At 37.5% G+C, this 14,202-nt stretch overlaps 1 protein-coding gene across 1 annotated transcript; it reads right to left on the bottom strand.

Moving 5' to 3' along the window:
• Positions 1-5,184: 5,184 nt before the first annotated feature.
• On the bottom strand, positions 5,185-11,453 carry PWWP3B (PWWP domain containing 3B). Its single transcript, XM_080795395.1, has 2 exons — positions 11,427-11,453; positions 5,185-8,944 (listed from the first exon to the last, which is right to left on the bottom strand). The coding sequence occupies exon 2, from the start codon at positions 8,725-8,727 to the stop codon at positions 6,637-6,639; it is 2,091 nt and encodes a 696-aa protein (XP_080651521.1). The 5' UTR covers positions 8,728-8,944; positions 11,427-11,453; the 3' UTR covers positions 5,185-6,636.
• Between the last annotated feature and the right edge of the window lie 2,749 nt (positions 11,454-14,202).

The raw sequence follows: 14,202 nt of genomic DNA, 5'->3' as shown, positions 1-14,202 counted from the left end.
AATTTTTTTCTCACTAGCTCAGCTTGATTACTTTCTATTACTCTGTCCTCCAGGTTGCTAATTTATTTCTCTGCTTTCTCTAGCCTGTTACTTATTCCATCTATTATATTTTTTACTTCATTTATTGTGTTCATCTCTGACTGCTTCTTGCTTATACATTCTGTTACTTTGGTAAGGGTCTCACTAATGTCTTCCACTCTTTTCTCAAGTTCAGTGAGTAACTTTATGATCAGGACTTTAAATTTGCTGTCAGGAATAATACTTATCTCCATTTCATGTATGTCTCTTTCTGTGGTTTTGTCCTGTTCTTTCATTTGGGACATATTCCTCTGTCTCTTTTGTCTAAATCTATTTGTCTGTTTATCTGTATTAGGAAAGTCAGCTATGTCTCTTGCTCTTGAAAGTAATTGCCTTATGAAGATGAGGTCTTGTAGTGGCCTGCAGTGCAGTGTCTCCTGTTCACTAGAACTTGACAGTACACCAGTGTCTTCTATGTGTGTTTTGTGTACCTTACGGTTGTGTCTTGGCTATTTTTTCCTTCAGTCCAGTCAGTTGTAGTGACTCTCTTTACCTATGTGAGCAGTATTTGGTCCCTTTCATGTAAGTGGACCAGTCTGGGGTCATCTTGAGTTTGAGTTGAGTCAGACTAGGCTTTTGCCAGAGATGCAATAGTATCAAACTGCAGAGCACTTTCCCTGTGTCGTTCCCTGAGAAGTTTTCATTGGTGGGTGGGACCTGCATTCAGACCAGTTTTCTAACTCTTTCCCACTACTGGCGCTACAGTGTGACTGATGTGTGTAGTTATCTTTCCTTCTTCCCTGGGCACGAGTCACTTTGGAGTAGTGCTGGTCCCTGTTGGAGCTGCTTACACATTGCCAGTCTTATGGTATAGCTTTGGATGGGCTGCAACTGAGAGTGTATTGAAGGGTTCATTCTGCTGCTGCTGGGACTGGGCCAGAATGGGGCACATGGTTTTAGTATGGTGCCTGCTGGTCTACTTATAAAATATCTACCACTGTGGCTCTCAGGACCAGGGCTGGCCTGGGCAGTTCTGCATAGCCCATGTACTTCGTGCAAACAATTTCAACAAGTTGCCCATTGGTCTTTTGCAGGACTAGCTTCTGTTGCCCCCACTGCTGCCAGTGGAACCGTGGCCCTGCAAAATGCATGGTTCAGGAGTCATGGTGTTGGCAAGGTTTGTACTGGTCTTTTGGAGGAGGGGACCCACAGTGGTGGGACTGAGGTAAGCAGGACTAGGAAGGGCAGATCAGTGGAAGCTGAGGATGGGTGGGGCATATTTTTAGCAAGTTTGATAGTGAATTCCAGTACTGTGTGGGTTCCCACAAGTAGTCATGTGTTTATGCTGGGAGGCAGGGGTGGGAAATGGTGCCTGCCAGCCACTTTTTTTTCCTGGAGAGGCCTTCCTGTGATCTCTACCCCTCTCAGATACGCTCTGGAATGAGTAAACTACTCTTCCCCCTGTGTGTCCCAGGTGTTTTTCAAACTGTTGTTTCTAGGCTGTATCTCTGTAGTTTATTTGTCTACTGTCTCTTTAAGGCTGGGCTTTCAGCTTCCTCTTGTCCTGTAGACTCTGGCAGAGCCAAGTCTGCTGATTTTTAAAATTCCAGGTTTTAAATCCTGTTGGTTTTAAGTAGTCATGGAAATTTGGTCCCTTTCCCCTTCAAAGCCAAATGTTATGGAGATTTTTCTTCCCTGTTTGTGCCCCTTGGTGTGACAGTCTGTTTATCCCCTTCTCTGTGCCTGACCCTCTCCCATCACAGAGGGCTATAGTCTATTTAGCTCCCCATGAGTCTCTACCCTTCTTATACTCTTTGATGTGGCCTCTTCTCTACTTTTAGTTGTGGAGTTTGTTCTGCCAGTCTTCAGGTAATTTTCTAAGTTGTTTATACTGATGTGAGTGTTAACTAGTTGTATCCATGGGATGAGGTGAGCTTAGGGTCCTCTTACTCTGCCATTTTCCCAGGCTCCCCTGGAACACTTACTTTTAATAGCTTTCATTTAGGAATAAGCTTAAAATCTTTAACACCTTTTGACATAGCACCTACTTATATTTTATAAAATATGCATAATTATTGCTGGTTATCTTAGTCTGAGTTCCCTTAAAAGAGAGTGTGATATAATAGTTTCTGCGTGAATAGTTCATTTGGCAAATGGTTCTAGTGAGTCAGAGTGAGGAAAATGAGTGGTGAAACAAAGAAGGTGGAAAAGTCAAAGATGTGTTATGAAATTTCACACCACTACAGGCAAGTGGAGGTGATCCTATGGGTCCAAAGTTGGTATGCATTTTTATGAGGACAATTAACTGACACTACCTATTCTAAGATAGAATGAGTGCAGTGTATTTAACATGGAATGGGGTAGGTGACGAAATGATATCTTTGAAGGAAGGTGCAGAATTGAGGGCCCAGGATCAGAGGTTTCTCTTGGGGAATTATACATTCAGCAGTGGCAGTAACTTAATCACCCTTGGAGTCAGATCCAATGTTACTGAGCTTAAGCTCAGTCTCCATCCCTGCCATCATGAAAATTCATCATACCCTGTGCCAAAACTAAGATGATTGAGGACAGAAGCTGTTTCGCATCCACAGCATGAGCCATCAGAACGACTTGGGTCAGTGTCTTCTCTACAGTCAATTCCTTGGATGACCATTAATACAAGGCATAGAGATGCATAAGCTTTGTTTCCATTCCCACAGTCCATCTACATGCCTTTTATTTAAACTTTCTTATCTTCACTATCCAACTCTTCTCCTTCCAAGACCTTGACATAGCAAATCATTCTTCACAGTTCAGGACATCACCTCAAGATACTACTCCTTCCATTAAAAGTGGAAGATCTTGTGTAATGCTCACAGCTCTGCCAACTGGAACATTTTTCCCTTCAACATTATTCTTTGGGGCTATTCCAACTGAAGCTGAAATATGGTGGCAGTTCATTTACAACTATCATCAATATTTAATGTGCCGACATATCTGTACACTATGCTTGATCATTTCCTCTTCCATTGGCTGGCCGTAGATCACCTTATAACTCATGAGGGACATCATTGCAACTATAGTCAATAACATCTTGGTTTGTTAAATCTTCTGATTTATTTGTGCCTTCTCGGGTTGGATCCTGAATGTAGTATTTCCATCATAGGGTGGACTGCTCTTAAACCTGCCAAACTTTATCAAACTGTTTGATACAGTCTATGGTGGGAAGCTCCTGTATATGTCATTTGTTGTCTCTTGGCTAGGCACCCTATAGTTACTAAGCCTTTAATAGTGTACAATGAGCTTTTTTTTTTTTCAAACATGTAACAAGTAATTTACTGATATAGGGTGTATGATTTTTGTCCAGAACCTCAGAATTCTGCGTTGGAGCTCCCATATTATGGCTTAGAAGACTAGAGAGTAAGTACATCCTTATCCACATAGATACTGTTAGCACTAGCAGATATGCTAAGTTATATGGCCTCAGTAGTGGGACAACTTGCACTGTATATCTGAAAACTTGGTGGGGGATCATGATATTCCACCATAGCAGCTAACATCAGACTTTGGCTTGCCAAGTCTCATGTTTTTCTTTTTGTACAAAGGACATAATACCCCAGACAGCTGTCCACACATTTAGCTTTGGAATACTATCTGCAAGGCATTGCCACAGATTTCTGTCCGTCAAAATAGCCTCACTCCACTCTGACCTTGTTTTCCATTACAGTAATGATGCCCAACTTGTTCCTAAAGCTTTGTGCCACCACCTGGGCCCTGTCATTCCAGAATCTTATCACCTTTATTGCAACATAGTTTACTTCTAATCATGGTTGGCAGAGGAGAGCCAACACTGACCTTCTAAAAAATGTGTTTCTCCAGGGTGCCTGGGTGGCTCAGTCAGTTAAGCATCTTGATTTCAGCTCAGGTCACAGTCTCAGGGTTGTGAGATAGAGCCCCATGTTGTTCTCCATGCTGAGCGTGGAGTCTGTTTGAGATTCCCTACCTCCCTCTGCCCTACCCACTGCTCATGCTCTCCATTTAAATAAATGAGAAATCTAAAAAATAAAATAAAATGAAATAGATGTGTTTCGCTTCACCCACAGAATCGTTATAGTAGTCTCTTCTCTGCCCTTCCAGGAAAATAGATTAGAGATAGGCACCTAGGTGGCTTAGTCACCTAGTGGCTGCCTTCAGCTCTGGTCATGATCTCAGGGTCCTGGGATCAAGCCCCTTGTGGGGGTCCCTGCTCAGTGGAGAGCCTGCTTCTCCTTCTCCCCCTCAATTGTGCTCTCTCTCAAACAAAATCTTCAAAAACCCTAAAGAGAATATAGATGTACGTCTGAGGAACATCTTCCTCACTTCAATAAATGTCGTAATATGAAATCCCAGGAGGAATCATGTACTCTTCCTTTACCCCAAACCATATATCCAGGAACCCCAAAATATGGGGAAGTGTGGGGTTCTGGTTTTCAAATTCAAGTGGTCAACAAGATTAATAAATATTTCTATTGTGATGTAATACTTCCTAGCCATTTTAGAAATTAGATTGTCATCTGACTCACCCTAAATCTGACCCTGTCATTTGGGTCACGTTAAATGCTCAGAGCTGGGCTTTAAACCACACATTTCTTGCTCTTCTGACTTAGATTTGTATGAATGAATGAATGGGGTAGTAAAGAAAATATTAGAACCAAGTGATAGGGTTGGCTCTACTGAGAAAACTGAAGGTGGGTAACAGATTGGAATCAAAGGAACACAATTTTATAGAGTAAATACAGTGTTTTCCCAGGGTATAAGATCCGCATATAATGTAGTAATTTCTGTTGTCAAATATGTCTCAAGATCATGAGGAAGCTATGTGAATTGGTATAGGCTGTACGCCCAAGAGACTAGGTCTTTGTCAGGCAGAGTCCAAATAAAGTTCTGTGGAATCTGAAGCTTATACAATTTAGATGGCTTTCTTTTAAAATAATACAAAATCAATCATGATAATGAATATTTATTTAGAATGATAACATATAACAAGTGTTAAAATTATGATGACTATAACAGGCAAAAATTTCAAACAAATTATAATATATATATATATGTGTGTGTGTGTGTGTCTGTATGTTTCTTTTCACAGAAACACCACTTATGTAGCTGCACAATCTGAAATATGACAAAATGACCATCCAAGGTGAAGGATATAATAGCTTTATTGCAAATCAAAACATCAAATTTGCAAATTTTACATAAACTTGCAGCCATGTGTACACGTAACAAAAACCCAAGAGTGACACTTGTCTCACTAAGTAAAAATGCAGACAGTTTCATGTTAAGCCTTTAGCATTTATATTTATGTCAAGGTTTTAAAATAAAGTAGATCTCCTAACATTTATTCTCACTGAAGTCTTGTTTCAAGTTAGAATAAACACTTCATTGGCTTCAAACATTAACTTTTTAATTGTTTATTTTAAAACATATTCAGATAATTGTCAACTTTGGCCAAATGGAGGCCTTTTCTGTGACCCATTTCCAAATTCACAGATTCTGGTCCATTTACTCTTTCTAGTAGCCTGGAATGACTTACCAGTTGGCGTTTATATTGTTGGAACCAACATGAACTATTTTACAAATAAGCCAGATGATAAAGATTGCTTGGTTTGAAACAAATGACTATGTATTCAGAGATACAAGACTCAGAAAAAAGTGCTTGCATTTTCTATAGTTTATATTAAACTAGATGGCTGTTAAGCAATAGGCCTGGACTCATTCATCTAGAGTAGCCAGACCATGAATACAATGACTCTAGCTGCCTTCCCCATGTGGTCAGAAGGCTATATTAAGATACTGTCACTGTTACTAAAGAAGACAGCCAAAACCCTGTTTTAAGAAACCATTCAGCTACTGAATAACACTCTCACAAATGGAATTTCAGGGAAACATAAAATGAGCAATCCTGTTAAAGGCTGCCAAAATTATTTTCTGCATGCTGAGATGTTATTCACACACATATAGACTGCATGCAGGTAATCTATTTACTTTATTTTTGAATTAGACTGGTTTTTTTTTTTTTCGAAAGCAATTGCAGTTAGTTATAATATATAGCAAAGCATCTCTCTATCTTTGGTTCCACGTCTCAGAGTTATTTTTTTTTCCAAAAATAAATAGGCATGGCAGGAAAAATAATTCAACTATCTTAAGAGAAAAACTAATATTTTATAAAAATTAAGCAAAAAATATATAAGTGATGTCCTTTAGACTTTTTTCTAATTATCTCCCTTAATATCTAATACCAGTGCAATCTTAATATTAAACTGATTGTGCACACTGTATTTAACTATACAGCAGAGACACAAAAAATGTCAAAAAACAAAACAGTACTTTCCCTTAAAAATAATTTAGGAATTATGCATTCTAAAAATGTATGGGAAAGTAGAACTGCTGATATATGTTAATAAAACTGACTTTGGAGAAGCATAAGAAAAGGAAACAAAGATGTAGTAATACTCGCAAATCTTAAAGATGGCAAAAAAAAAAGTGAACATAGTATCCAAACTCTCCCATTTCTGGAAAATATATGTTAGAACTGTTCAGCGACTTTTTAAAGCTAGTATCTATGAAAGTTTCCTGTTATGGTTTGGACTCTCAAGAGATTTAATGAGCTTCATTTGTTAATGGTTTCCGTCTCTTTTCAAATAAGATTTTTGCATCAAATAATTCTCTTTCCCTACATCCTAGAGATGGCCCCTTTAGATACTTTGCTTCAGCTGCCTTATAATCTAATCCATCAACAGCAGAAATTGAACAAATGATTGCTTCTGGCAGAAGAACTTCTAGGATAAATTTAATTTTATCATCTCTTATCAGAGTCAGCATTTTTTCATCTATTTGTTTGTAGATTTCTTGTAAGTATTTCACAACCTCATCCAACTGATCTTCATCTTCAAAGTATGTTTCAATACAGGGGGTGAATCTATTTGCATTCAAAAATGACTTCAACCACCTGGACCCTTTCGTGCCTTTTAAAATGGCTAGAAGATGGTTGTCTGTTCCCTTTGCATTCACAATGAAGTCCACTAGGTTCTTGTTGGCTCGGTCCCGAGCAGCCTTCATTCGGTCAGGAAGAATTTTCTGGAAGGACATTTTCTTGGTCTGGGAAGTGACAACCATGTGTTTTGCAGAATTCTCATTATGCAGCTTTGGAAATAAGTTCCTAAAGGTGTCCTGTTTGATTACTTTTCTAAGTGGATAACTAATATCAGCAGCATAATACTCAAGAAAAGAACCTGCAAAAGAACCACAACCTAGTCTAACTCTGTAGTCACAAATCACCGAGATGCACCAGTCAATACTTTCACTGTATTCCTCCCTGGCTTTATCCACTAGTGCTTGTTTCTCTTTACAATCAAATTTCTTTAATCTTCTAAAAGGCACCCTAGTGCCTCTCTTTTCAGGATTCATGCTTGCCTCAACAAAAAGCACACTTGCTTTTCTCTCTTTTCGCCGGATGCTTTTCACCACTGCTGGCCAAAATGGGTATTTTTGATATTTAAACCAGACTATCATTCCTGTTTCAAATGAACGAGGTTCATAATTAAAAACAAAGCGTGGAAGTTCTTCATCTTCCTCATTGTCATCTAATATGGAAGCATCGATAGGATTTAGCTGTGCTGACTTATCAGAAGCTTGAAGTTCTTCCCCAAGTTCTTCAAAATCCAGTCTCTGAAGATTTCTTTCATTATTCGTAAGAAGGAGTGAATAATCCAGGATACGGTTAGAGGCACTAAGTGAAACCTGACATTCCCATGAACAACGCCTGGGGGATGCCGCAGCACCTGCTTCTGATTCAACAGGTTGATTCTGGCTGGTACTTGAGCAAGGATTTGAGGGACCCTCTCCTGGATCTTCAGTATTCTCTGAAAAGGTAGAGCATTCAGAGGAAACAGCCAGAGTCTCTGTGCAAATATCCTGTGCCTCCTCTTTCACAGCTTTGGGAACAATGAAAGTGTCGGATGACCAAGTTGGAGTGAACTTTTCATCTTTAACACATACATCCTCTTCTTTGATTGTGGAATACAGAGGCATAACTGCCAAGATATCAATCTTTTTCTTGCTTTCTTTTTCATCCTCATCTTCTGAAAGTGAAGGAAAAGTTTCATACCAGCTGGAGTTTTCTGATGACTTTGTTTCCATTTCATTTGCAAGAGTATCAATGGTTGCATACACCTGTGATTTATCATCACACAGGGAATCATTATTCTCTAAATTAGCTACTGACAGGGATGTTGCATTTTCACTTTCCTCAAGACACTTTGAGAAGTCTCCATCTCCTTCATGCTTCCGATACTTTTTACGAGGGGGTGAATCAGAAAGATTTTGTGTATCATTTTGAGACAGAGTAGAGGTTGCTTCTTCATCTGAACTGCTTGCTTGGCTCAAATTTGTTTTTTCATTCAGAATATCCAGTGCCACTTTTAGTGACCTTTCATAGGCTGTTTCCTCTCTAGGTGGAGAACTGACTTCTGACTGTGCTGCTAGTGAGGACGCAAGGGCTTCAATTTGAGATTTATTTAGAATCTTTGTTTCTGTGCTTTCTACTTTAATTTTTTCATCCAATGAGAGTATTTGAACTTCTAGGGAAAATGTCTTTTTTCTCTTGCTGTTTGATGACATCTCAGATCTAGATAAAACTTTTGCTGGCCAAAACTGGTCTTTCCAATTGCACAGGACATACTCGGCATCCATTATGATTTAGTATGTGCCAAGAGGTTACTAGCAGAACTTGAGGTGTTTGGCTATTCTTGACACTATAAGGCAGTTTCTACCAAAAGCTACACTCTGATTAAAGCCTCTTTTGTTCTAGAACTACAAAGTGTACACAGCTTGTGTGGCCTGTTCTTCTTCAGCTGAATTTCCCAAGGATGCGTGAACACGTTGCTTGAATGGGACAATATGGAGGATACTAGAATATGGAAAAGGAAAAGAAGAAAAGTATCAGCAAATAAAATTGTTTTGCCAAAGTAGAAGTGAGCAGCTGCAAACAAGATGAGGTAAAAGAAAGAACAATGTTTGGTGAGGAGAAAAATGCAACATAATGTAAGCTGGGGGAATGAGAAGTGGAGAATCGGTTTTATAATATCTCAAATTCAAGAACATGCCCTTGTTATTGCACATGAATATTAAGGAGTAAATTTGTATACATATTTCAGAGGTTAAGGAGGCTGAAGTGGTGTGTCAGGGACTCTATGTTATTACATACCATGGGACTTTGGTGCCCCTTATATCATACCTAGGGCAGGGGGACTCTACACTAAGATAAAATCTCATCTGTAATTTAGATATGTTTCTTTTTCTTCTTGTTCTTATTATTTTAAATTCTCTCTGTGTGATACTGTTATTCTGTTTGGTTCATGTTGAAATAACTGGTCTCATGAAAACTGTGAGGTGGGGAGAAGAGGGAAAGGAAGTAACAATTACCCTGTGTCTACTATGAGTCAGACCGTAGAGCTTTGTTTGAATCCTCACATTGACCATTATGTGGATTTTTCCTTCTTTAAATATATAACTTTTTCAACAGAATTTTAATTATACTCGATATGCTGTCTCATAGTTAAGAAATACAAAATATGTTTCATTGCTTTGCCTACTTCATAAAAATGGTTGTCTAGAGAATTTCGGGAAACCCGGCAAGTGCCATTTTGTGACCAAAACCAGAACTGCAGATTCCTCAAGAAGTACAGACAGTGCCGCAATCACTATCAGATCCTTCTCTAGAGAGGGTGGGAATGACATTTAGCCAGCTAGGAACTGTCTCAGGCTTCTATAATTTTTTGTTCTAGGCCCAAGGGTTTTGTTCTGTAGGATTATAACAGGATTATAATGTCTTCAATTACAATATTTCTGGCTATAAAACATCCAGAAGCTTATTAAAAATTGAAAAGATACAAAAAGATATATGCAAAATAAAGTACAGCTCTATACAAATATTCACTAGGAATATTTTCTATCTTTCTAGAATTTTTTATGTGTATAAATGAATGCATATCACTTCAAACCATCATTAGATCTCAATTAAGAGAAGAGTTTGAACATCATTCCACAAAAAAAAGTATTTTCCACATGATTTTGTATGAATTACTTTAAGTGAGGCTTTTTCCCAGCTTTGCAACATTTTATGTCAGTATTTTCCCTGATGATGTAAATCAAGTAAATGAATAAATATAATAATAATATCCTAACAGTATTTTAAATAGAGAGCCTGTCTCTCCAACCACACAAATAATCCCATTAATACTGTGACAGACATGTTTTTCTCAGCCTTGTTGCAAGTCCAGTAGTAGCATACATACCTGTCATTAACATACATATTTAATTTTAAGAGAGCTCATGTGATAAATACTATGCTATAATTTGCTTTGCTCACGTCATCCTATTTCTCAGACATTTCAAATCACTAGATGTAGAAGTTCATGTTTCTATTCCCCAGATACACAGTATTCTATTGTATGATTAAATCAAGCTGGATAATCATTTTAAGAAGTGCTTACAGAGACAAACCACTCTTCCTCACTGTCAGACCACAGCCCTGCTGACCATAGCCATATCTGTGGTCTGGAAAAATGAGTTGCAAGGAGAACACATGCAGGACTGTAGCAGACACAGCAGCCAGGTTACATGGCTTCTGATCAGGTCTAGGAAAATTTCCCCTATCAGCAAAAAAGAAGGTATGTTTGCATGTCTGCATGTGTCTATGAATTCTTATGTGTTTGAAACAAAATGGGTATGTTGTTTCAGCTTTATTTTTCTTTCATGATTATAAAAATTATCATGGGACATCTACTCTAAAGATGCTAAAACAGACTGAAAAATAACATTAAAATAGTAACCTGGCCACCCAGAAATGCTAACATCGTTTATTTTCTCCCAAATTTTCTTCTACTCACACATATATACACACATGGGTATGTGCAAATGGCTTCATTCATCTACATACATGTTCCCCTTTCCATACTCATGTGCAGATGACAAATACATAATCTTTCTATATGGCAATCTATTTACAGTATTTTCCCCCAAGCTGTCAAATATTTTTATCTATCATGTTTTGTGTGTAGATTAATAAATGCCTAAAAAGTCAAAGAATAACAGAACGTCTAACAATATAAACATGGACTATCAAGTCAATAAATTAGCATGAACGGCTATGCTGCACAGAAGCCTTAATATAGAGGCTGTAATCTGATCACCCCTTCTCTTACTGTGGACTTTTAAAGCATTGGGAGATAAAAAATTTCCAAAGGATCAATTCCTTCAAAACACCAGCAGTTCTCTCAAAAGCATATACCCTCTCTACCACTCTAAGACCACCCTCCCTATTTTCCTCATCTTTACGCCAGGGTCCTGAGAAGTCCCTAGAGAATAACTAGCTTTCAGACAGCCATTACCTTGAAGCTTCTTGTCAGCTGCAGACTGGTGAAATGCAGCTCCTCCCCTAAGACTGGCCAGGCACAGCTTACTTCCAAGCTTCTCAAAGAATGCTCCGCCCCCTCCCTGTGATAGGAATGACAGAAGGCACCTCCCAGAATTAGAGAAGGGAGAATTGCCAAAGGGTAGAAATCGTTTATTTTCCCAAAAAGTTTAAAGTGAAATGGCAAGTGTCCATTTAATTTCCATTCAAGTCTGAGGGTGTGTGATATTTTGATAAAAAGAGGTTAGCAACCACTTTGTTAAAAAACAAAAGACTAGTTTAAAATATTCCTAACATATTTTTTACCTTGCTTTCGCTGGCACCTTACCTTTACAGGTAAATTTTACAACCCAGCTGATAAACCTCCATTAAGATAGCTCATTTAGATTGTGACTGGGAATGCACTAAAATAGTACATATTTTAGAAAGAATGGTTTCTTTACAATTTTTTCTCAGTTTCTAGAACATGGCAAGTCTTTCCTTTTATTCAGTTCTTCTGCTAAGTGCTTTAGGAAAGTTTCAGAGAATTCTTCACAAACATGGCTATTTTTGACTAAAGGCAGAAAAATCCCTGGTTTGTCAGGAAAGTACCCATTTCACATACCCTCATCAAAATTGGAAATTCCTTCTTATATTTTGTTGGTATTTTTCACTCAGGCTATTCAATGTGGGGATAACTGAATTTTAAAAATTTACATGTTTTTATTTGTATGTCTGAAATGTATTTTGTAAATTTTGTTCATTAAAACTCTCCTGTGTTGAATTTAAATTTAGATTTCTGGTTTAACTTAGCCATTTTCTATATCTTTAGTGATAATTTTGGGAATGAAGATATTTAAGGATGAAGTGTTTTATTTGGCCTCTGTATCATATAACATAGAACATACATATTATAAAAATCCACTTTTATATAAGCTTTAATATTGGAACAATAAGTACCAATAAATTAATGGAGATCATCTCTAGACTGGCATATTATTGAGGGCTCTAATAATTAGAGTATGTAATGTTCTGTACTATAAACAACCCCTAAATCTCAGAGGCTTAGCCACAGAAGTTTGTTTTCCTGATGTCAAAGTACAATATAGGTCATCAAGTGTCTAGAATGGGAGGGCTCGCTCTTCCTAGCAGTCATTAAGAGATTCAAACTTCTTCCATCTATGACTGTACCATCTTCTTTAGCCTTGAAGTCCTCCACTGCATTTTTTGCACCTGGCTAAGAATCTTATGAAGAGGGAGGTTGGAGAATCTTGTGGCAGGTTTTAGGGGTAGGGCTAGCAAACATCACTGCTGGTCACAGTCAACTAGATAAAACTGCCATAGAGGCCAGGGAAAGAAGTCTCACTGTGACCCAGGAGGAAAATGAAACAGAGTTTGGTGAACCCCATAGCATTCTCTCTGCCACAAGTTTTCCCTTTAAATCTTTTATAGATTTCCTTTGTTCGTAAAAAAAATTTTTTTTACAACCACGTATCATAGCTATAATGACTGGGACAGTCAGGATGCAGTGTAAACTCTTAAAATATTACTTTTCCAAGATTCCCTTACTATATAAGCTACTGTCATATGACGAAATTTCTTGCCAAAGAATGTATGCAGAAATATTTGTAAAGGTTCTAGAGAAGGTACCTCCAAATCGGGTAAAGAGCCAACTAAGGCTTTTTTCACTTTCCCTCTTTCTCTTGCGTCCCCCTTAGAAGCTGACCATGATAGAATTCAAATAGTCATTCTGGACCAAATTACTTAGAAAAAGAATGCAACTCACTAGTGATGGAAGATCCTGAACCCCTGAACAATGGGGCCAGCTCCTTGCAAACACTTTAACTCAGTGACACAATAAACTTCATCTTATCTAAGTCACTGTTTTCCAGTCTCTCTTTCTAGTAGTAGAACAAAATAGTCAATCTTGCAATCATTAACAAAAGTAGTATCGTTTGTATTACAGAATTAATCTTTTCAAAGCTTCCAAAGTATTACTATATAATTTAAAGAGGATTATCAGGTCAATGTAAATATGTCTTTATTTAAATAAAGAGATATATTCAATTATATATTTTATAATGAAATATTTCTTATTCTGTCTTCTCATTTCACATGTTTGGAAAAAGAAACAAATGCAAAAAAAGTATGGACATTACATCAAAACCATAATTTCTTTCATTTGTCTATTTTCTATATTTCACATATATCAGGAAATGCTATGCTAAATTACTATTTTCCAAACAAAATGCAAAAGACAAAAAAAAATTCCTTGGATTATATTTTGTATTTCACTGTTCTGTAGAAATAAGGGGAGAAGAATGATAACCAATAATAATAAAGTCTGTTATTACTACTATTATAATGAAGATAGATACTAATTATAGATTTAATAGTATCTAAACCTGTTCCCAACACTTGACACATTATCTCATTTAATAATTAGATAGTTATTTCATGGAATAGAGTCCCGTAACCAATTCATTTCTGCATAACAACGGTAATATTATTCATAATAATGACAAAGATTGTAGAAGCCAAAAGTGTTTCTAACCATGTGCCATGTGCTCTGCCAGGATCTCTGTATATACCATCTCCGTTGATCCTCATGAACTCTTGTTAAGTGGATATTATGAGTATTCCCATTTCAGAGGTAAGGCTTTAGAGGTTAATGGACATTTACCAGCATATCTAGAGACCATGTGGTGCGCAGAACTTTAATCCGGGTACTTTGACTTCAGAATCCATGCTCTTAATCACTAAGATACACTGTA

Source organism: Martes martes (assembly GCF_963455335.1).
Source record: "Martes martes genome assembly, chromosome: X".
NCBI classification, from domain to species: domain Eukaryota; kingdom Metazoa; phylum Chordata; class Mammalia; order Carnivora; family Mustelidae; genus Martes; species Martes martes.
This window is presented reverse-complemented; position numbering and strand designations above follow the sequence as displayed.

Coding starts and splice junctions, on each gene's coding strand:
- PWWP3B (XM_080795395.1), bottom strand. CDS start 8,727: ATGGATGCCGAGTATGTCCTGTGCAATTGGAAAGACCAGTTTTGGCCA.